General features: G+C 53.6%; 4 protein-coding genes across 4 annotated transcripts; 1 reads left to right on the top strand and 3 right to left on the bottom strand.

The window, feature by feature from the left end:
- Positions 1–117: 117 nt before the first annotated feature.
- HER10_EVM0002375 (uncharacterized protein) lies at positions 118–968 on the bottom strand (the record flags this gene model as incomplete). Its single annotated transcript, XM_035472090.1, has 2 exons — positions 118–715; positions 787–968. 2 exons carry the CDS (start codon positions 966–968, stop codon positions 118–120), a joined length of 780 nt encoding a protein of 259 aa, XP_035327681.1.
- Positions 969–1400: 432 nt separating this feature from the next.
- On the bottom strand, positions 1401–4414 carry HER10_EVM0005793 (peptidase family M3). The gene is made up of 5 exons (XM_035475397.1): positions 2969–4414; positions 2778–2901; positions 2341–2644; positions 2059–2256; positions 1401–1930 (listed from the first exon to the last, which is right to left on the bottom strand). The coding sequence occupies exons 1-5, from the start codon at positions 4295–4297 to the stop codon at positions 1696–1698; spliced, it is 2190 nt and encodes a 729-aa protein (XP_035328027.1). The 5' UTR covers positions 4298–4414; the 3' UTR covers positions 1401–1695.
- A 10416-nt stretch (positions 4415–14830) lies between these two features.
- Positions 14831–17746, top strand: HER10_EVM0009676 (PAP2 superfamily protein). Its single transcript, XM_035479156.1, has 2 exons — positions 14831–16102; positions 16160–17746. Exons 1-2 carry the CDS (start codon positions 15675–15677, stop codon positions 17103–17105), a joined length of 1374 nt encoding a protein of 457 aa, XP_035328363.1. The 5' UTR covers positions 14831–15674; the 3' UTR covers positions 17106–17746.
- A 1515-nt stretch (positions 17747–19261) lies between these two features.
- Positions 19262–22122, bottom strand: HER10_EVM0004938 (uncharacterized protein; the record flags this gene model as incomplete). The annotated part of the gene is made up of 5 exons (XM_035474565.1): positions 19262–19878; positions 20059–20169; positions 20241–21476; positions 21514–21806; positions 21971–22122. 5 exons carry the CDS (start codon positions 22120–22122, stop codon positions 19262–19264), a joined length of 2409 nt encoding a protein of 802 aa, XP_035327944.1.
- Between the last annotated feature and the right edge of the window lie 174 nt (positions 22123–22296).

The raw sequence follows: 22296 nt of genomic DNA, 5'->3' as shown, positions 1-22296 counted from the left end.
ACTCGCCGACACAACGTCCCTCAGTCGTCCCTCAAACAGAAGCCCTCATACGATTTCGAGGAATCTCATCCCGCCGTCTCATGACCTTGAGGATACTCTAAGCATCGTCAACCAAGCTCACACCATCCCGCCACCTCGGCCCTCAACCACCTCCCGCCGCTCTTCAAAGATATTTCTAGGCAGAGTCGGGTTCCCACACGCCAAAGGCGCATACTTGAGACAAATCCTCCTCCGCTGCCGCTCACAGCAGTAATTCCACACGCACGCCTCGCCCGCGCTGCAGCTGCTCGACGAAGTACACGTCCTGGCCTCGTTACATCCCTTACTCTCCACGCAGACCTGCCTCCGACTCGGTTCGTCCAAGTTCCTATCGACCTCGCGAAGACAGGTGCAGAGCTTTCCACCGCCGCCGGGGCACTGATAGAGGTTCACGCCGTCAAAGGGGCAGTCGCGGGCGCCGCGGCAGCCTGGGTTGGCGTATTGGGTTGCCGTGACGGTGGCGACTGGCGCGGGGAGGGTTGTTATAGACGGGTTGTAGCCCCAGCAGCTGCAGGCTGAGGAGTAGGCGCTGGTGCTGGTGCAGGAGACGGCTGCGTAGGATGGGACTGAGGTTGGGAATTGCGTGACTGGGGCGCGGGTTGTAGACTGGGAGAAGGTAGTGGTTGGGGTAAGGGGGATATTGTCGGTGTAGATTGTGGTTGTGACGGTTGAAGTGCTAGTAAATGATCATGTTAGAGCTGGCGTCCGTGAATATGACTCGGGCTGCTTCTAGTTCGTGGCACTTACAACGTGTCCGGGATGATCGTGGTTTGCATGTAAGAGGAGCAGTCTAAGCCGCGGCTTGTAACGTCCGGGACGCCGGCGGCCCTGAAGGTGCCGGTCACTCTGCGGGCGCAGTTGTCGGCGTTGCACCTCTGGGCAACGACAAAGGAGATGAAGCCTACGAAGGCGACTATGATAAACTTCATGTTGACGATTTGATCGTAACTCTTGAGTTCTTGATGGCTAAGTGGGGATTGAGCGGGACATGGAGACGAGTTGAAGCAGACGGGCAGTCGCTTTTTATCTATCGTAGGATCCCAAATGCGGGACACGTCGAGCGGTCTCACTGGTCCCAATATGAGCCAGCTGAGCCAGTTCGAGCAATATTGGGTGAATGTGGCACGGTCAGCATGAGCGGATACCAACGAATGAGACCCAGAAACACCAGCTGAACATGAAGCTATCGTGGGATTATGGTTCAGTAACACCGTTGGCACCCGCAAAGGCAAATGTGATGAGCACGAAAGATGTCTCACTAGATTGAGCCAATGACAAAAGTAACACTGTCAAGTCTCGTATTGAATTGCGGTCTCAGTTTTCTAACACCCCAGAAAAGGGGCTGCCTGCGCAACATACTGTATCCGATACCTGATCTGCTTACTATTGGGCCTTGACAGAGCCAGAAACACTGTGAGCAAGAGACAGCAGGGTCTATTGAGACTGTCTCGGAGCGGTGGTACCTGAGCAGACGCAGGACAAGCAGGTCAGCTGAGCTCTCTAATGCGAGCTTTAGTCTCAGTCTGAATTGAGAGCAACTTCAGCCGCGACTCGATCCAATAATTATTCTCAAACAATCGTCGTATCCCACACTCAATATCTTTTCTCGAAGAAATACCAAAGATGGTAGTGCCATGAGACTCATCGCAAATGGTTTCAAGTCGATGCCGCCGCAGGTTCAACATCACTCCCATCACCCTTCAATAACCCGAGACTTCTCAACAACGCATCCGGCCCGGGCTCCCGACCCAGAAACTCCTTCATCATCTCCATTTCGTCTCTGCTGCCCCCGTGCTCGAGGATTCCTCTTCGGTACCGGTCCCAGGCTTCAGGACTGCGGGGATCCTTGGCGAAGCACGACTCGAAGAACGAGGCCGCGAATGCTTGGGCGCTTGGTCGTGGTAAGTCAGCACTGCACTTGGAAGTTGTAGTGACGGGACTTGAGTCATTGGTAGAGGGCCTCAGCTCCCGTCGAACTCTGGATGAGATTGTAGAAATGATTCTATGCAGCAAACATACCTCATGTAGGCATAGTAACCCGCATCATAGAGCTCGATGAGATGCGTGGAGTGAACCAGTCCGTACCCTCTCTTACCAGGATTCGGCCTGAGTGTCATGGCATCCTGAAGGTCGTTGTAGAGCTTCACTTCGTCCAGCTCTCTCAGGGCCTCGGTTGACTCTTGATTGTTCACCATCATATCAAACGTGGCAAATACCCTGTTCCGTGTCAGCAGTCCATCATATCACCAAACCAATCACACAAGGTAATAAAAGAAAGGTTAGGAAAGACAGAAAACTTACAGCTGCCTTAGGAACCATAGACCCCGGTTCAGCTCTCGACTCTGGACCAACTTCTCCGCCAACTCCTTTGGCATCATTTCCGGCGGGGGCTCTTCGCCGTCCGCATGGTCTTCCTTCCACTTTGCCATATACGCCGGATCGACGCGCGTGTAGTGCCGGCCCATCTTGACAAGCTCTCCCGGCATCCAACACCACTTTTCCAACATCGTGCTCGGCGCCTCGCCAAAGTCGGGTGCCACACGCGTCCCGTGGAAGCGGGTATGCTTTGTGCGGGATATGAGATCGTGAAGCCCGTGACCCAGCTCTGCGTGTGCGGTGTGAGCAATAATCATTCCCATCGGACGGGCGCAGAAAATGAGTGTATGGCGAATCATATTTCAGAATGACAATGTGAGAGAAAAGGGACGAAGAAGGGGACTGAACTGGTTCAGGCGTACCGTGGAACAATGTCACGACCTCGCGATGCTTCAACAGCGCACAAGACGCGGCTGTAGGGGGCTGGAAGGCACACATGAGCACCGTGGCAGGGTAGACTCTGGTGCCATTCTTCTTCGAGTAACCCTGTTTACCAGTCAGTGATTCTTCTTGATGGAACGAACCCAAAGGAGAACAGGTCTCGGCAACGTACGCATTGGAGGTTGACATTGCACGCCGTCCGGTATTTCCCCTCTCTCCAGAGAACGTCGGCGTACAGGTACCCCACAAACTCTCCCTTTCTCTCCCCTCTTCCCTCCCAGACGGCCCAAACCTGTACCTCCTTGTCCCAGATCTTCCCAACTAGATCGCTCTCCGGTACGGGTTCGAATTCAAGACCCAGAAACTCTGAGAACAAACCCAACATGGCCAATAACGTATGATTCAGGGGGAAATACTCGGAAACTTTCTCCTGATCAACGTCCGCCTCTGCCTCAAGAAGCCTCGTATAGTACTCATAATCCCACGGCAGAATCCTCCCCTCCTTTTCATCACTTTCTTCACGAACAATCCCCAACTCATTCCTCTTCCTCTCCGCGATCCTCGCCATCTCTTCCCTTCCCCGAGGCTCCAATCCCTTTCTCAACCGTTCCAAGAACTCTTCAACCCACTCAGTCGACGGCGCAACCCTCCTCTCGATCCGGAACTCCGCGTGACTCCCATACCCCAACATCCTCGCGTTCTCATCTCGTAGGACAAGCATCTCCTTGAACGGCGGCATGTTTTCAGGAAACCGGTTATCAAACGCGACGTACACCCGCCTCCTCGTCTCCGGATCACGCGCATATCGCAGCACGGCATCGTAATCCGCCCTTTCCAGGGTGACAAACCTCTTGCCCCTTTCCTCTGGTACGTCTCCCCTTCCAACCTTCCATCTCTCCATCTCTGCTCTGGGTACACCCTCCAACCCCGCCTCCGTGAACCAGAGGCCTCCGCCACCCTTGTACAGATTCTTTCTAAACGCCCTCTTCAACTCCTCAATTCTCTCCCTCCGCTCCAAATACACCCGAATCCCCTCCTCATCCAACACCCCATGTCCAGCCCCTCGATAATCCAACCACAAATCCCTCACGATCCTCTTCTCCTCCTTCCCAAGCTCCTTCTCATCCCTCTTCTTGACGGTATCCACAAGCTCGTAGACCCCCTTCATCCGCAGCCTCTCCGCCGTAGATGCAGACCAGAGCCTCATTGCTTTCTCCACGGCCTCAGTGGTAGCCTTGTCCGGGCCAGAGAAGCGGAGCACGCTAAAAGTTCCCGTCTCGCCCTGCGTCTCGTCGTCGGCGCGCAGGAAGCTGGCGATGGTGTTGGCGAAGGTCGCCTCGGACGGCGTGATGGTTGCGACTGCGTTTTCGCGGGCGGCACGTTGGATTGCGAGGATGCGCTGGACCGTGGGGACGATTTCGTCTGCGGCGAGGACGCGGGCGAGTGGTTGTGGTGGTTGGCGAGGCATTGGCGCAGGTGGATTTGGGATCGAGTTCTGCATATCGAACAGATGAATGCTTTGTTCCTAACGGATTTAAATGGTTTTTGAATTTGGTTTAGTTATGTAGACAATACATTGTATACAAGTCTGTTTTGTACAGCCTCGAGCTGATTATCGACATCACCCAACACCACAGCAGCTTACCGAATTCCCCCTTCGAACAGGGAAACGGATCCATCCCAAACGACGCAGCTTGTTACCACGTGCCTCTGCAACCCCATCCTCTTGCCCCTGAAGTATACACCTCGTAATACCTAATCCGTCAAAAAGGCCTCATCACAAGACACACATCGCTAAGCTCCACCTCGTCAACTTCACATCGAACGTCAGTGATAGGTCGAACAGGCCCTCGTCCCCCTTCCCGCGCCGCACTCCCGCATCACACCGGTCGTTTTACACTAGCGCCGGACCCCTCGCCCGCCGAGACGGACCCGCAACTTGGCCCCCCATCGGCGACTCGGCACCGGGGGTAACTCCCCCCAGACGCCGATGATTGGACCGCCGGGCTCGGCACGATCGGTCACGCGGATGCCACCCCGTTCGCGCCCGCCAGTCTGTAGGAGACAAGCCTTTCTCTTCGCCCTTCATTATGCTTACCAACTTAACTCCTTGCCTGCTCAGTTAAGGAGCATCAAACTTCACCATGAACACCAATTCCCGCCTCGAAACCTAGAAACAAGAACGATCCACTTTCTACAACCTTTCTAGTCTCACAAAAGCAAACGAAAGAGACTTTTTTTCGCTCTCTGACCCAACCAGCACGCCTTCTCCATATCTGAAGCACCATCGTCGGCAAGCAGTTCATGCACGTCAACAAGTCTCAGCCTTCCCGCACGACTCTATTCTCAGAAACGGGCAAAGGAAGAGGGTGGGTGGGGTGAGTCGAGCTTGAACCGTTTCGCTGTCCTTGACCCAAACTGGGTTCCAATATCTCGGCAATAGCACCGAAGAAGCCCGTCTGCGAGCTGTGCTCTGAGAGAAGGAGAGAGGCAAAAAGCGATCATGAGATGGAGTTTTCTAACGCTAACGGCACCCGGCATGAATTTGTTCATCTCAGCTAGGAACGTCTTTCCTGTCAGAGATAAAGGTTGGTGGTCACTGCTTGGCTGAACGTATTTGTTTCGCCCCCTCCTCTTTCTCGGCTTCTTTCTGGAGCTTAGCTGTTCGAACTAGCATCCAGGAATACCCGCTAGTAAGGCGAGAAGTCACTGTTAATTGTCTGGTTGCGATTAGCTGAGAAGAGGCAAGTTACCAAGAGGATGTTGGCTAGCTTCAGTATCATCTCTTCCTGAAAATCAAGGGTTACTGGAAGCAGTTAACCAATTTGATTGGACCTACCATCACTCCTATAGCTGGTTTGACCTTTGTGAGATGGAATTTTGCACCTGGAGTAGCACCCTACGGGAAACCTCATCACCGCCTTACACATCTCCGGCAACTCAAGTAACCATCCAAAATCTTCACGAACCCAATTCAAATCTCCAACTTGATATCCGTGTCCAGCATCTTCCGCGGGTGCGAGAGAAACCAAGGTAGACTCATCCCGCCCTATTCGTATCACCAATATGAATAACCTCGGAAACCGTCCCCGATGCAAAACAAAAAGAAGGCCATAGCAGATTTCCAGCCTCACAAGCATCGACAAAAATCTCTGTGCGACAATGGGAGGAGCTTCCTCACCTTTCCCATCTCCGGCAAGAAACCCAAAAACTGCAAACAGCATAAACAAGCCCACGCTTCTCAAGCTTTTCTCGCCTCCTCCACACCAGGTACCTTACCATAACTTACCTTACCTCACCTTACCTGAGCTAGACAGCTATGTGACCGCAACGACCAGAGCTTCAACACCTCGCCGCTCGACCTTCCAGTTCCTGGCCCAGCTGAACCGTCCCGTCCGCCAGATCGCTCCCCCGGATCTTCCCCAAGATCTCCAAAAGCGGTAAAACAAAACGGTTTGCCCCGCCCCTCGCCGGCCAGTCATGCAAAACACAGTCCTCATGTCAGCAGACGTTGTAGTATAAATCATCTCAACTCTTCCAGCATTGGCGCCAAGAGTAAGCCAAGACAACTCAAGATCGCCTTTGGCTTTGGTCTGTTCTCTGAATGCGCCTTGGACATGCTGCGCATGGGTAAGAACGTAGTTGGGAAACAACCTGCTGGCTGGGCGTGCTATGGTATTGGGTGGCTACCTTGGCGATGCCCGTGCCTCTCAGCCTCGCCTCCTTAAATTGGAGTTTGACAGAATCGCAGTATGAGGAGAGACACATGGCTCCCCTCAATTCGCTAATCTTAGCCCAGTTCATATAAACTCTCTTCCCCTCCCTCGCCTCCGTCTTTGGACCCCCAAAGGCCAATTTTCAAACTTCTGAAGTGGGAGAAAGGCAAGTTTAAAAAAAGAATAAAGACAAAACTGCGGTCTGAACTCCAGACACAATGCCCAAAGCCTATGCCCCAAACCGTGGAAGCAGGTAGAGAAACTCCAGAGAGAAACCTCCCGCCGCTACCATGACGAGAGAGTACGGCCTGACTTTGACAGCACAGACGACACCAATGAGAGTAATCATGCATTTCGTCCACTTCTCGGCACGACTCCCCACTGGTGTTCTTCATGGGCGATTTTGCCTTTCACCGCTCCGGCCAGTGACCGGCAGAAGTTCAGCCAACGTCGAGCACCATTCTGAAGCCAGGTCATGTTGCCGACTCGGTTGCTCCCGTTCGGGGAGTAGACACTCGAAACACTCTTATCCCATGTGCAACGACTGCTGCTGGCCGTCAACATGGTAGTTCCATGTTGGCCCCTTGGTGCCAAGACCCCTGAGACTCCCGTTCTCTGCCATCTGGAAAGTTTGTTTCGACTCGAGAAAGAGCCTCAATCACAGCAAGTATCTGTCCGGTAAGCACAGAAGCATATAGCCATAACAAATAGACCAAATTGCTGATAAACGTGCAAGAAACTGAGAATCAGGTAGGGAACCGACTGGCGAATCCGGCTTCGCTTCCGCCCGGCGCGGCCGTTCTCAGGGGAGTCCCGCCCTCCGATTAACGCCGAAGGCCGGGGCGGCTCAAGGAGATGATCACCTAGAGTCCCATAAACGGGGTGATCGGAAATAAGGTGTCCGCAGAACTTCGGACGAATCCCAATTGCCCGTGTTTGAGCGGTCGAACCACCTCCGACAACCAGGGCGATCCCACTCCAGAGGGAACCACCGTTCTCTGCCTTGTAGACGGGGGCTCCTCATGAAGCAGGCTCATGCCAGTCTGACCATCCACACCACTGAACCCAATAGTTGGGAGGGTTGTCACAGTCTCATGCGCATAGAAACCAATCAGACTCGTCTGGGAGACCAATCCCCGTCTGTGTCCCGGCCACAAGGGCCACGTCGCGGTTATGGCATTCATGCTATCTTCGACACAGCGAAATGTTGGGTGCCAGTGAACTCGGCAGAAGGCCATTAATCTAGATGAGCAGGTCAGAATTCAATATCACAAACTCATGTGGTTGGCTCCTTGAGCACCCGTAAAGGGCACGTGCGAGACGCATGGATGATGTGAGACAGCAGCAGAGAACTGCCAAAGCGAATACAGGCTGCAGCGCGTGTGTGATACAAGCAAGAACGGGAGGCGGGGATTCGCTGCTAGACCGAGATGGTGACTCGTGAAGCTGTAAGCTTATTTTCGAATCTCACCGACTCCTCCAGGTCATGAGCGACTTCATGAATCTCTATAATCAACAGAGCCAATCAGTGCAGTCATAACGGCTGCGGTATCACGGAGTGCTGGTGGGTCTTGGCACCCGGATCGCTCGGAGGTTGTGCGCACCGGCGGTTGCGCCTGTCTCCCTCTCTCAGTTTGTCAACTCACTCTCCCACTTTTGTTGACCTAAGAGTGAGACAGGGCTTGCCCAGACGCCGGAGTTGGATTAAGCTCCATTATTCTGTTTGGCGGGTCCGATTAACCCCACTGGAAAATACGGAAGAATCCCTTGGGGGGCTCATTTCGGGGAGCGTCGTCAACGAGTCCCGCCCAAAGACTCCGAGGTGGAAATGGGGCGGGAGGAGTGGGAAAAGTCCGCCGATGGCCGGGCCACCGTCGTTCCATCAAATTTCGATTTTGCAGGCTCACAATCTCGATTGTTGCCAGGGCCCCAAAAATCCTGGTGAGTTCTCTTGCTCGCCGATTGTGTTTTCTTGGGCTCGTTGAAGGAGTGGACGTTGGTACCTTGGCTCACATCAGCGGGGCCTAACGTAACGCACACGCACGCGACGCACAACACTGGAGTGGTTGAGAGAGGCAGAAGCTGCTGCAAACACTTCCGCCGAGCTCGCCCCCTTGTCGGTACTGTCGACCTGTGTTTTGTGGGTTACGCGAGTACGCGGGAACGTGACTGGCTGCCGTGTTCGGTATTGTACGGAGGAGGTAGCACAGACAATATCAAACTGCCAAGACCGCCAAGTGCGCTGGAGCCTCTTAATGACGATGAATGCTGCCGGTGGTGCCCTATACTTCAGTGTGCCCACCCTCCTCAGCTGGACTGACACAGACAATACGCTGTAGCGCTTCAGCGGTGAGACAAGGTGATACGGTGACGGGTAGAACCTGCAGGCCATGTGATTTCAATACGTAGCGGAAGTATAAACCTGCCCTGGTTAATTAGCAGCTGCTGCAAAATACTGTGAAGGAGTTGATGTTGAATCAAACAAAACTGACGACGTTGAGTCTCGAGAAGCCGCCTGCAGACGTTGAAGCGGCTGCAGAACCCAAAGCACCTAGTCACTAGTCGCCGGTCTGGCGCAAGAGCTTGCAGTCAACACGGACATCGTGGTGGTTTCAAGTACAGGCATTTGTACTGAACGCCGGCGCAAAGACAGGCTTTTGATTAGTGTTGTGCCCGATGGATATGTGATGGTCGTCACAAGTTTTTTGAGTTAGTCGCCGTTTAGAGGTATGGGTGATCCATGATGCCGACTTGGTCAGGTCTCAGTGCTGGCGCCGTGTGAATGGCTACTAAAGAGTCGACTATGGCGCACGCGGCGAAAGTGTCAAAAAACGATCCCTGACTTTAGTGGCTTGCAAGACCTACGCAGTACACAATCACTAGTAAGCCGTCACCCATGCCAAGACAAGGCGCCTAGGTAGTCTGGTGGGTTTTGGTGGATGACATCCATGTGGCGGACAGACAGACGTCGGGCTCGGGATCATCCAAGTCCGCGAAGTTCGCGGTCTGGCCTCTGCTGCTCGCAGATCAATCATCAACGACAGCGCAATAGCAACAGCAGCCGCCAGCGTATGCACTCGTCCGTCGGTCGTCTGACTTGCTGTGTAAGCAAGCCTGTTAGCTTGAGCAAAGTTGGATGAATTGCATGTTGCACGCACCACCGAGATTGTCACTACCACAACCATATCCCACATGCTTATCTTGCATCCTCCGCAATAAGTCGAGGCTAGCCACCACCCAAGCTTTGCATCTTGCAGCATGGAACGGGTAGCGACTGGTGGCATCGCTCCTTCGGCGTCTCCCACGTATGGGCGGGGCATCGCATCGATTGGCAGAGCGCAAGGGGTCGGTACATACACACAGCTGCCTGCACAGGTAGGAAGGGGGAGACCACCCCGGAGGCCCAGTCACAGCCAAGAGATGATATTTCGGGGGCGGGTTTGCGGCTTGCGAGGAGTGATGCGAGAAGGATGCGAGATCACGAGATGTCGGTTTTGGGCTTCGCGCGTGTTGCAATCTGAATCTAACGAGGTATGAAGGGGTTACCGCCGGGAGGTTTCGGTGTGCCTGTGCTGCTTGATGTAGCCTAGATTGGCAGATGTTCCTGTCATGGCCGCAGGACCTCGAGCGCGAAGCGTTTCGCTGTAGGCAAAGGTGAGAAAACCCTCTTGGTTGCATTGTGCAGTGCGTCTGCCCCCTTCGAGTCCCGATCGAGCCATGTGTAGAGCATCGTCCCATCCCAGTGACGGCCGTGACTGTCCGTGTGCGGAGTATGTCGGCCGGAACAGACTGCAATAGACTGTACACTATCCGTACGCCGTACTCTACGGCAGAGACAGGATTCGGAGTGTCACAGACCGTTAGAGGTCTTCCATATGTCTCAACTCTCAAGTTGGATTCGTGGATGTGGTGGTGTTGCCGCTGTATTACCCGCGTACCGCGTATCTGCGCCTCGCGTAAATGACATCCGTACAGAAATTATCGCCAGGCCTGGGTCTCTACGGTAGAGAGAGATCAGCAAGCGGGAAACGGAAGAGTGAACTTGACCGACCCCGACCTCCTGGGGCTACTGAGGCTCCTGAGGCGTCGGGCAGCGGCGTCCTTGTCGGTGGGCGGACAGCGGTCGCGCGGGAAACAAGTGGAATCCGGAATTAAGCGATGTGGGAAATTTGAGATTTCTTCCGTAAGCAATTTACCAGAGGAAGGGAAAAGCAAAGGAGAGATTCATGACGACAGTGGGGTTGAGCATCCAGGAACGTCGTTCGCCAAGTGGGGGCATACCTTAGGAAGGAAGACTCAGAAAATTGGAAGGAAAAAAAAAGAAGTCAACAGCTCAAAGAAGAAGTGGACACCAAAAGTACGGTACCTTCCCAAGGCTCGCCCGAGGCAGGACGGAGGTACCGATACTTTCGAGAGGTACTTCGTCCCTTCGACACCGAGCGATCCGAGTACTCATGCCCCAGTGCTCGGGAAAGCCATGGCTGCCATGCTCACCCAACCACACACTGCAGTCTTTCATCTCCAGCTTCCTCTCACTCGGCCGACTTTGTTCAGAGGCTGGAAATTCTCGAGCTTGCCCAGATGTGCTCCATTCGCTTTCCGCTCGGTTTCGCTGGGTCCTTTTCCTCCCCTGGTCATTCAACCTCGCGGCGGACGAGGCCACGCGGGCATCGTTTGGCTACGCTTGCTTGAGCCTTGAGCCCCGGGGCGCGCTAAGAATAAGAGAGAGCGAGTCGTCGTCACCTCGACCCCCAATCATTTCGTATTGGGCCTGGTCGGCTCCCTCTGAGCTCTGGTTCAGTGGCTCTGCGTGACTGCATCGCTACCATCCCTGCCTGCGCGTGCGATTGCGTATGTGCTACGCAGTAGTGCCAGGCGATACTGGCGGTAAAGAGAGGCAAAGGTAAGGTCGCTTGTTTGATGCGGCGCCTCGCGTGGGTGCTCCGTTGACATCTTGCATCATCATGATCTGGCCTGTTCTCTGTTTTCCCTACAACCCCCGTCTCCCGACTTGCAAAACTTGAGATGACATTCATTTGGCGCTTATATGAGGCACGTCAAGGGTGATGCCATTATCATGAAGCCTCGATGATGCTGGCATCCTAGCGTCTAAGGGGTCGAGGTCCCTTTTTTCGTTTCCCCTCCCCCTTTTGCGGCGGTGGACTTTGGGCGGAAGTTGGAACTACAGAGCTAAGGAATGCAGGATACCCTTCGTTCGCGTTCCGTCTTTAGTTGGTAAGTCTCGGTGCCGGCGACGGCGGCCGATGGATTAGATAAGCGCGTCCGGCAATGGTATTTTGAAAAAAAAGGGACTTCCAGGGAAGGGGTCGAATAGTCGTGTTGGTTAAGTTCGAAGCCATTTCAAGCCACCGACTGCGAGCCCCATTTTGACAGTGACGCTTTCTAACGCCTTTCGTCAGGCCACCCAATCTGATTCACATCGAGGCCGGCATCGACGGGCCAGCGACCAGCCCGATTGTACCGTCCGTTGCTTTCACCCAGAGTCGCAAGCCCCCCTCCCCATGACTCCACGATGGCGCCGTCGTCTCGGCCCAATGAACCGCGCGGGCCACTGAAGTCTGAACTTCACGAGTGCGGCCGCGCGATTATTCCTCGGTGGTGCGCCGATTCGTGAATGGCCCTGAATGTCGGCGGTTGCAGCTACCGCACGCCGATGGGCCTCCGAAACCGAGATTTACGTCGTCGACATGCAATTCCCGAACTGTGCTGTACCAGCGTGGGCTCCGTACTTTGTATGTGGGAAGTCCCAGCCTCGCTATTTCTTGGTTGGCCTAGGCACACAGTACGGATAATCTGCATGGCAAACCTCGCTGCGAGCCTGCGACGAAGGGAGCCTCGGCTCGGTACTTGCAGACGATGCAATGATGATAATCTCAAAATCGGGTGAGCAGCAGTTGTTTGTTTCACCGAGATGATTTTATTTTCAGGGGCGGACAGCGGCCAGGCCAAAGAAGACCGAAGACGTATATGTCAAAGTGCCATTCCGTTGCTTCTTCCTGTTGGATGTGCGACACGTTGTGCTGGGCTACTGGTAAAAGCCCCGGTCCCCGGGTTGAGCGGTGGGAAGCACGGGTCAAACCGTCAAACAAGATTATTGGGACGGGTTGGTTCGTAGTGACAAGTATGCTCCGTACCGGGAATCATCAGCCCTGTCGCCCGGGTCATCATCAGCACGCGACACGTCTTGTCTTTCTGCGACTTTTGCTCGGGTGCAGGTAACGCCGCCAAGTGGGAGAGAGTAATTTAGGTACTGCAAAGTCTGTCGCGCGCCGACCCTGACGGGGACCGGGGGTGGACTTTGCGGGCCTTAGGATGGACTCGAGATGAAGCCGTCCGCGATTGAATAGACGAACCCATTTCCTTGTCGTTGTCCTATTGAGATAGTCAGCAATAAGGTCTTCGCGAACAAGAAAAAGGTTTCATCAGCACAGCAGAGCCTTCGCGAATAAGATTGCCGCTAGGTAAATAGAAGAAAACATGAACAGACCACAGCTTCTAGATCAGCTCACTAATTCCCGATCCACCACGGAGATGTTCCGTAGATGAATGCGTGGGAACGACCTTTGCTGTGTTTCTGACCTCGGAATTGTGATCTGTAATCCACAAGAGAATGCGAAGGCGAGGGCGGAGAAAGGAAAAAAAAACAATAGGCAGACTAATGAAAAAATCGAAGCAAAAAAATTGGATCATCCCGGTGTCACCCAGAAATCTTGACCTTACCGACTGGTAATAGCGCATCATCACGTAAGGCAAGCCCGCCCGCCCACAAAGCCAGAGATGCTCCTTCCCGCCCGCGTCACAAGCAGCGCCAGCGGACTTGGGAAGGAATGGGGCACGACGGTAGTAAGGTAGGAGTACTTGAAGATACGTACCGTTCAAAGCAGCCTCCTGCCCGATCAACTGCAGGGAGGTGAGGTGCGCATCGCCCAATCCCTGCACTCGTTTCTTGCAAGATAAGCCCGTGCGCCTTTTCGCTCCATATTTTCCAGTATTTTCACCAAAGAAAAGGGCAGAACTTAGAAGCCATTGGGGAGTTCCTCTCTATGTACCGCAGACATGCCCCGCCAAATCGGTACAAGTACCTTTACCCGAGCCGCAGCATCCGAGCTTCCTCTCTCATTTTCTCTCTCTGATTCTGTGTCTTGTGCGCTCACTGCGCTGCGTGTGACTCTGTTTTCCCACTCTGCCGCTCAGGTTGGCGATGGCCCCCAATGGGCAAGCAACAATAGAATCCACTACTCCGTACCGGCATGGGTGAATACGCAAAATACGCAAGTACGTGTACTTCCATTGCTACGGCACCTGCCCAGCGTGTGTCAGTCATCGAGCAGTCAGTCGGTCAGTCATCACAGATGCAGACAGAGACAGCAAAGCACAAGCACCGTCTTTTCATCCACCCCGGAAAGATCGACATGAGACCTCGCAGAGACGGCGCCGAAGCTTACCAGCTTTTCGATAGCAAATCATGACAGCAACACTTGTGACCAACCAGTCCATGGTTATCATTTCCGAGGGCAGGATGATGGAAAGACGGCAGAGCATCGTCCCCTTGGCATCTGCCTTGCCATGCTGCGCCCATTCTTTGAATCCCGCGTATGGAGTATTAATATGGCAAAGCGAAAGGAGGAAGCAAAACCTGGGCGGTATTCTGCAAATTTAGACGCAATCGGGCTGGTACCGCGGTACGGAGAACAATACAAGCACGAATATACCTGCAGTAAGAGATGTAGTGGAAGACGCAGTCGGCGGTGGCCGAAGGACAAACGGAGAGAGGACGGGCGGGATGACGGGAGTACTCGGTACTCAGACTGGTGTTTGCCAAGAAAGGCATGCTAAGGGACTCCAGGGTTGACCTGGATGAAGCAATAGGTACTGCAGCAGAGCATCATAGCTCCATTTTCTTTCGATTCGGACTTTTCACTTGGCCCAGTCCCAGCGTCCCACGCACCAAAACGGACCACATACCGCCCGACAGTTCCCCCCTCCCCTGGTCTCGGTCAGCTGTGTAGGGACGGGAGACTCGCGCCCACAAGGAAGGAAAGGTGGTCAAAGGTCCTCCGTACTCCGTACCCACGATCAGGTAAGGTACCTTACAAACCCGTCGGCCAGCCCACCCAAGAGACAAAGTCCGCGTACCGTATACCTTGTCGCAAGGCAGTCTAGGTACCTACGGTACTCGTACGGTCCCTCCACTTCCTCCCCCTGGTACCTCGCTCCGGTTCTCACTGTCCTCTGCGAGAAGAGACGGAGAGCAAACTAAGGTCGCCCACACTCCACACACCACAGAACGTCGACCACCCACACCCACCAGGTTCTGCTTGCCCAAGCCCCAAGGCTCACCTTCCTCGCAGTCGCTGCACCCAAAAATCTCTCGGCTTCTGACAAGCACCCCGGTCCCCGCCGCTTCCGTAGGCCGGCTTGGGCAGTCTTGGTACCTTTCCGCTGTGTCTTGGGTGTCCTTGGTACTTGTCACTCCACACACTTTTCGTTCAAAGATGGATTTCCAAGAGTCCAAAGGTCCAGAGCGACTTTGTCCCAAAGCTCGGCCTCCATCTGCAAAACTCTTGGGACCGTGGACCTTGTCTCTTGTCTTGTCTCCGTTCTCACTCTATCCCGTCTCTGCCTTACCTTAACCTACTTTGCCTTGCCCTGCCGCTTTGCCCGCCTGTTCCGCTGCCTCATCATACATATCAATCTAGTCATCCACACTTTCCGTAACTTTGTCGCCTGTCCCATTCCCTTTTGACCTCCTCCCCTCCCTCTCCAAAATACCTGCTCCCTCCAACATCCTTTGGTTGCTCGTTGATTATTCACCTATTTCCTCCCTCTCCTCCGGTGACGACCAACCAGCTCGCCGATACTCGAAGCATTAGTGGAATTAGGAATTTTAGGGATTCCAACAGGACGGTTCACTGCGACGTGACGTAGCTGGGTCAGCGAGCAAGACAGATTCCAAGACAACACACACAACGCCTGCTGGATGGTTCGGTTTTAGTCAGAAACGGAAAGTCGACGCATCCCCGGTAGAAGACCAACTCGCCCTTTGGTCCTCTTTACCGTCACCTATTACACCTTCCAACTTCGCCCATCGCATTGCGTCGCGATTCTCGACTTCCTTCCCCTCCGAGGGCATCAGTAGCCATGCAGGACTTCAGCACTTTCCTAAAAGGAAAGCCCACGCTGCCATCTCTATGGACCGGTAACCTCAACTTCGCCAAGCTCAACCCCATCCCCCACCGATACCGACCCAGCCGAGCAAAGAGAAATCAGAAGAAGCGCGCATCTGGAAACTACGCTGGTGCCGAAGATGTCACTTCACTGCAAAAGTCTCTCAACCCTCTCGACACATTACGGAAACTGCAAAATCACAAGTGGCGCCTGCTCGACCTGCAGTACACGATCCTCATCGCCCTCATCATCTTCTCGCTCTGCATTACGCCCTCAGCGCCACTAATCAAGACCCTCGCCGTCACTGGGGGTCTCTTGCTTTTGACGATACCCGTCACCAGCCAGTTCTTCTTCCCAGGATTGAGTATATGGGCATACCTCATCTATTTCTTTTGTAGCCGGTAAGTCGACTTGCTTGTGGTGTTAGTCGCCTGGCTCGAATGCTAATTCAAGATCAGCTTCATTGATGCGAAATACCGCCCCCACATCTGGGTTCGCGTCCTCCCCGCCCTCGAGAACGTCCTCTACGGTGCCAACCTATCCAACATTTTGTCCGCTCACACTCATCCGGTTCTCGACATTCTCGCCTGGATCCCGTACGGACTTGGCCACTTTGGCGCTCCCTTTATCTGCGCTGGCTTCCTCTTCCTCTTTGCCGCTCCCAAGACGCTTCCGATTTTCGCCAAGTGCTTCGGATGGCTAAACGTTCTCGGCGTCACCATCCAGCTCGTCTTCCCCTGCACTCCTCCGTGGTACGAGAACGAGCATGGCCTCGCCCCAGCTGCGTACGGCATGTCCGGATCCCCCGCTGGCCTGGCCCGCATTGACGCTATCCTCGGCATCGATATGTACACCACCAGCTTCTCGACCGCTCCAGTTCCTTTTGGCGCTTTCCCGTCGCTGCACGCTGCGGACGCCGTCATGGAGGCTCTCATTCTGAGCTACTGCTTCCCCCGCTTCCGCCCTCTGTTCGTCATTTACGTTGGATGGATCTGGTGGGCAACCATGTACCTCAACCACCACTACGCGGTCGATCTGGTTGGCGGCTCTTTGCTCTCGGCTGGAATTTTCTACTTCGCCAAAGCCCGATACCTTCCTCAGCAGCAGGCTGACAAGAAGACTCGCTGGGAGTACGACTACGTTGAGATTGGCGAGCAGACCAAGGTTTTCGACGAGGAGTACGGACGGATGTATAACATGGGATACCTTCAGCGCCGAGGCAGCTCCGACAGCGATGAGTGGACAGTTGGTAGCAGCTCCAGCTATAGTACATCCAGCCGGGGTAGCGGAAGTTTGAGTCCCGCCCTTTCCGAAGAATCCGGTCGCAGCATTTTCAGTATCGAGATCAGACCCGACAACGACAGATACGAAATTCCCCAGCTCACAGAGGTGGCTGTGCAGTAAACACCTTTCGTCACACGCGCAGACCTATCCAGAAACACGATGAACAAAGCACGTAGTGCCGCGAATCCGAAAGGCGGCGACGCTCGATCAACCCTGCAGCGTGCACTGGGAACCCTCGGACGATTCTTCGAAACCATGAACCCAAACACCCCCCTTAACCAATACCTCTTTATTCGATTCTCATCAGCACTTTTTTTTCACTCAAAACGGATACCACTTTGGATTACCTGTACCATTTGCATCAGAAGCACAGCAACGGCGCAACAGTGGTTTATTTTGCAAACGACAGAAACAGCCGGAGACACAACGATCTCGACAGGCTTAGGAGTAACGGCCTCATGGATGACCACAGCAGCAGAAGAAAGACCCACGGAGTCGGGGAAGGGGCAGCAACGGAAGAGATGGGGGACATGAGATGATATAGAGTCCCCCCGTACATATTAATGTGTTCAATGTCGAGATCAATCTCTATATCGTCTGGCATCTAGCCAGGATGGGATGGAGGTTGATCTCTGGCGCCCGACCAGCAGGAAGGCGGGCCCTATGTAATGTGGAGGCACGAAGGGGAAGAGTATACCACGAGTAGAGGTAGAGCAGTCGCTACTGAAGTAGTAGATGAGGGAAGAAAGAATGACGAGATTAACCTATTCTCTCGATATAATTGTTCACTTTCGCCCGTGATGTTTCGCATTTTGCACTCTGCTGCAGTTCAATTCGGATTGAGTTCACGCCAAAGGATGGCAAGCTGAGAGTAACCGCCCGCATTCCGACATGGAGTGGTCGCATATCATCCTTTCCCTTTCCGTGGACTCTCAATTTCGACCCTCGCATGCCCAGCTGACCCGACCCCGGCTCGGCCGGCCAAGTAGGTTGCGCGGCCCACGGCCGGGCTTGGGAGCTACGGCACCACCACGGCACACACGGCAAGGATTTATGGTGCTTTGTAGAGTTCTGTGGCGTCGCGATGGCGCAGACGGCCGCAGATGGCGGGCATAGACGCGCGAGCTTGACAAAGGTGGGGGAAGAGGGGGAAAGAAGCAGGAAGGAAGGGTACGGAGGCACGGAGGCTTGGAGGCTTGAGGGGAGGGAACGGCGAAACGGGCAAGACGGGAATGGAGCAAGGTGACGCTAGAGCCAAGACCCGAGCGATCGGGTCCGGCAAAGTTCAGCCTGCGAATTTTACCCCCGCTCTCAATTGCGGGTTTTGCTTGGTTTTGCTTGGGTGGCTTTTTTCCCTGGTTCTGGTTGTGAGAAGTTTCCTGGTTGGATTTGTGCTGCGCTGATTTTCTAGGGTCCGAGGGGCCGGGGGTGGATGGCCGGGGGGTCCACTTCGCCGAGCAAGGGTTCTTGGCATGGGGTTTTTGGGTTTCCTGGTTCCTCGTTTCTGTCAATTTCGGTTTTCTTTTTCGAATTTCGTCACCCCTTCCGTCACATGACCGCTGATAGCGGATGGAGCATGTGTATACGAATTTCGAAAAATTGTTGCTTGGGACGCGGGAAACCAACGGGCTGTCAGGATGACTGGCACGAAAGGTGGTGTGTGGAATTCCGGCAAATCTATAGCAAAAGGAGTTAAGTAACACCGGGAGGCATCGGAAGTCGCGCAGAGAGCCCAGGACGTTCAAGTACGATCTTTTTGGTATCAGCTCAATGGCAAACAATGCTCGTTGATGAAGCTGCAGCCAGTCTCTCTCCGTCCGTCTAGTAGGTTGTCTGTCGCGGCTAGTCCTTGGTGGACTAAGGCGTGCGGATATAGCCGACATTAAGCGATACATGTCTGAAGTTACTCTTAAATAGTATCCTGATTAATGATCTGATCGATGGACCCGATCTATTCGAGGCCTTTCGTGGCTTCCAGGCTGCTTAACGCTGTGATATGGTAATGGAAGAATGCCAATCCTGAATCCACACCCACCCCTTCCTAGGCTCGCATGTAGAGAACCATTGGCATGAAGAAAAACAATGAGAGTCATTCTTTTTGCCTCGGTTTCACGCAGTTAGGGTCATACAAAGATGTGCTAACACATACAACAAGTTGACATTTATGTCATAAAATGTGCTTTCCATACGTTACTCCGAAGGTCCAGATATTGTAGACGTGACTTCTGTTGCTCTATCTTCACTCAGAATCACCGTTGGAGAACTCAAATCGTCCTCTATATCACTTTGTTAGACCTTTTGACCCTGGGCAGTCTCCTTGAAAACATCTCCCTCAGTTTGGCTAAGATGGCTCGGACATCTCCATCCTGCAATGCCCTCTGCAAGTCCTCCAGGTCATTTCTGAAAGTACTTAACGAGGCTGAAAGATAGTCCATAAAATCCTTCAGATACTCCAATCCCTTGTTCCAATCCCTTGTCTTCTCGTCCTCAGATCTTGTATCCTCTGGTATCGTGGGTCGCAGGATCTGATTTCCACAGCCGACCAGGATTCCTGCCCCAAGCGAGATCCAAAGCCACGTGCAGAAAGCCCTTCTTCGCCAGACTAAGACGTCCTGTGAAGGGCGGTTCTGTGGCTCTTGACCACTGCGTAGCTCTGAGGATACCCAAAACAACAGAACGCAGCCCGGCAGAGCAAGTGCCAGCTGCAGGGAGTTCCAGGATTCCCATGGACCTTGTATAATCGAGAGAGCTATCACGTAAACAATCGCAGTAAACAATACGGCCCATGCTTTGCTAAAGCCGAGGTCGATCGGGTGTCTTACGATGTCCAGAGTCGCTGCTGTGCCATCAGAGAGCCATTGGCCCCAAGATCGCATGTCCGGCGCCTGTTCCACTAACGCCTGTTCTATTAACACCTGTCCAGGTGAGGCTTGTCTTAATTGTGGCCTAAACTGGGAGTCGGATAGCAGCACCTGCCCACCACCACGACCGCGTATCAAGGGGTCCATTCTGGAAGCCAGTTGTATCGATTTCTGCTTGATGCGAAGCGTGGAGATGATATCCTGTCGGACGCTGGCAAAGGAGGTCATGTAGCCGACACCACCGACCCGAGCCACCAAAATGCCCAGTACGCGTCTCGTTTTATCATCGACGATCCAGGAGCCAGAATCTCCTGCTTGGAAGCCTTAAGGTCTGAAGTCAGCACACTGATAGCCTCGAGATGGTTTAGAAACGATAGAGGCCTATGGCACTTACCTTGACTAGGGGCCTCTGCTTCGACCATCCAAACTTTTGAACTTTTCTCGCAGCCGTTGGAAAGAATGAACGACGGGTTCGGGCAGAGGCTGCTGCGTATCAGACCGCCCATTCCAGCAATTGCCCAAACCGTCCTTTGAGAGGGCGGCTTGTTCGGGTCGTTCTCGTCAACGAATAGTTTACCCAAATCAGGGCAGAAGCTTTCGATGAAATGGTTCTGCCATGTTGCTGGTTTCTGTACGCCTGCCGGTAATCTGTTTGGGAAGAGAAAGTTGGTTCCGACGGGCACGAGGAGCCAATCGTCTCCGCTTTTCAGGTTGTCTCCTTCGATTAGGTTTAAGAAGCCCTTCTTCTGAGACGAGCTTTTGGTTATGATATGAGTCGTAGCTGCTACCCCTGACTTCATCGGAGACGCCCCGAGTCCAGCTGTGCGGGACTCTTTTCCTTCTGGCGAGAGCCTTGGCACACTTTCTTCTCTAGTTGTTGCCTCGCTTTTGCCAATATCCACATCTAACGACGCGGTCTTTGGAAGTTGAACCGCGGTTTTATCTTTCTTGCCAGTGCCATCGTCGAATTCAAAAGGAGTAACTGAATTCGATCTTTCATCTTCCAAATCGTCATTCTTATCGAAGAAGAAGAGGGAGCCAATGTCATCATCGCTCTCATAGTCGGATGCATCCTCAGAGAACCCATCATCGTCATCAGGCATGTGACTTGTCGTGAGGGCGTAGAACTTGCCTCTGACCGTAAGAAGGCCGCCGAGCGTTGACGTCCGCGGGTCCTGACCAGGTGTTTGAATGATAATTGTACAGCCGCAGAGCGTCAAGGTCTGTGCCGGATCGCGGATCGCACATGAAGCTTCAAGCGCCATGCGAAGAACTCGATCCTTGTGGTAGCAGAGATTCAGCGGCTCGTAGAGACTTCGATACTTCTTCATCGTTAAGACATCGTGAAAGGAGCTCATCTGCCTCCGATCTCTCAACCCCGTGATTCGAATGAGGGTCTCGGTTCTCCCTGTCGCGTCTGATCCACCCATTACTACCTGACCTAATGTTCTTTTAAAAGTCACGGAGACAAGGCTAGCATGAAAAATCGGTAAACGGAATCCGAGCTTGCAGGAGATCTCGAGTCTTTTGTCTCTCAAGTTTTCCTCGAAACTCTCTAAGGTCTCTTTTTCTGTTGATGTGAATGCAGCGTAGGGGTCAGCATCTAGGTCAATCGTTTTCAAAACATTATCTGGGCGAATGATGACTCTTTGGGGTCTCGGCGGTACATTCGCTTTCGGTGTCGATGTTGGCTCTGATGGTGACCTGATTGCTGTCGCTGTTGATTGACAAGTTTTTGATTGCACGAGTTCTGTCGAGGCAGACTCTGTCGAGGTAGATTCTGTCGGAGTAGACTCTGTCGGAGTAGACTCTGTTGGAGTAGACTCTGTCGAGGTAGACTCGGTCGGAGTAGACTCTATCGAGGTAGACTCGATCGGAGTAGACTCCGTAGAGGTAAACCCTATCGGAGTAGACTCTGTCGAAATAAACTCGGTCGGGGCAGACTCCGTAGAGGTAGGCCCTATCGGAGTAGACTCTATCGAATCAGACTCGGTCGGAGTAGACTCTATCGAGGTAGACTCGATCGGAGCAGACTCCGTAGAGGCAGGCCCTATCGAAGTCGACTCTGTCGAGGTGGACTCTGTTGATATAGACCCCGTAGAAGTAGGCTGTGTCGAGACAGACTCTCCCGAATGGATTTGAGGGGCGGGTTGATGAGTTGAGGCATTCGCGATCATTCGCACTAAGCCTATATGTACTAGCAACCAAGTGAACGCATAGATAATGCGAGCGAGGCTTACATCGGAAGAATCTGGCTCTACGCAGCCCTTACTCATAGCTGCCTGAGTTGAGAAAGTATCGGAAGTTGTGATGCCTTCAGTAGCCTTTGAAGTCATTGATGAGAAAGACACTCGAGTGGATAGAGACCCGAGAATCGAAAGGTGGAGGCGGGGGTCTGAAAGAGTCTTAAGAGAGCAGAGCGACGTATTTGTTGGACCGTTGCGTGTGCC

This window comes from Colletotrichum scovillei, assembly GCF_011075155.1.
Source record: "Colletotrichum scovillei strain TJNH1 chromosome Unknown Contig00010, whole genome shotgun sequence".
NCBI lineage: Eukaryota > Fungi > Ascomycota > Sordariomycetes > Glomerellales > Glomerellaceae > Colletotrichum > Colletotrichum scovillei.
The sequence above is the reverse complement of the archived record's forward strand: the minus strand, read 5'-3'. Positions and strand labels throughout refer to the sequence as shown.

What these genes read in the sequence shown, in the direction of transcription:
- HER10_EVM0005793 (XM_035475397.1), bottom strand. Translation starts at nt 4,297, where the DNA reads ATGCAGAACTCGATCCCAAATCCACCTGCGCCAATGCCTCGCCAACCA. An exon ending in CTATGGTTCCTAAGGCAGCT is followed by an intron (nt 2,257 to 2,340) that starts GTAAGTTTTCTG and finishes GACACGGAACAG; the next exon opens with GGTATTTGCCACGTTTGATA. An exon ending in GGTTACTATGCCTACATGAG is followed by an intron (nt 1,931 to 2,058) that starts GTATGTTTGCTG and finishes ACCACGACCAAG; the next exon opens with CGCCCAAGCATTCGCGGCCT.
- HER10_EVM0009676 (XM_035479156.1), top strand. Translation starts at nt 15,675, where the DNA reads ATGCAGGACTTCAGCACTTTCCTAAAAGGAAAGCCCACGCTGCCATCT. An exon ending in ATCTATTTCTTTTGTAGCCG is followed by an intron (nt 16,103 to 16,159) that starts GTAAGTCGACTT and finishes ATTCAAGATCAG; the next exon opens with CTTCATTGATGCGAAATACC.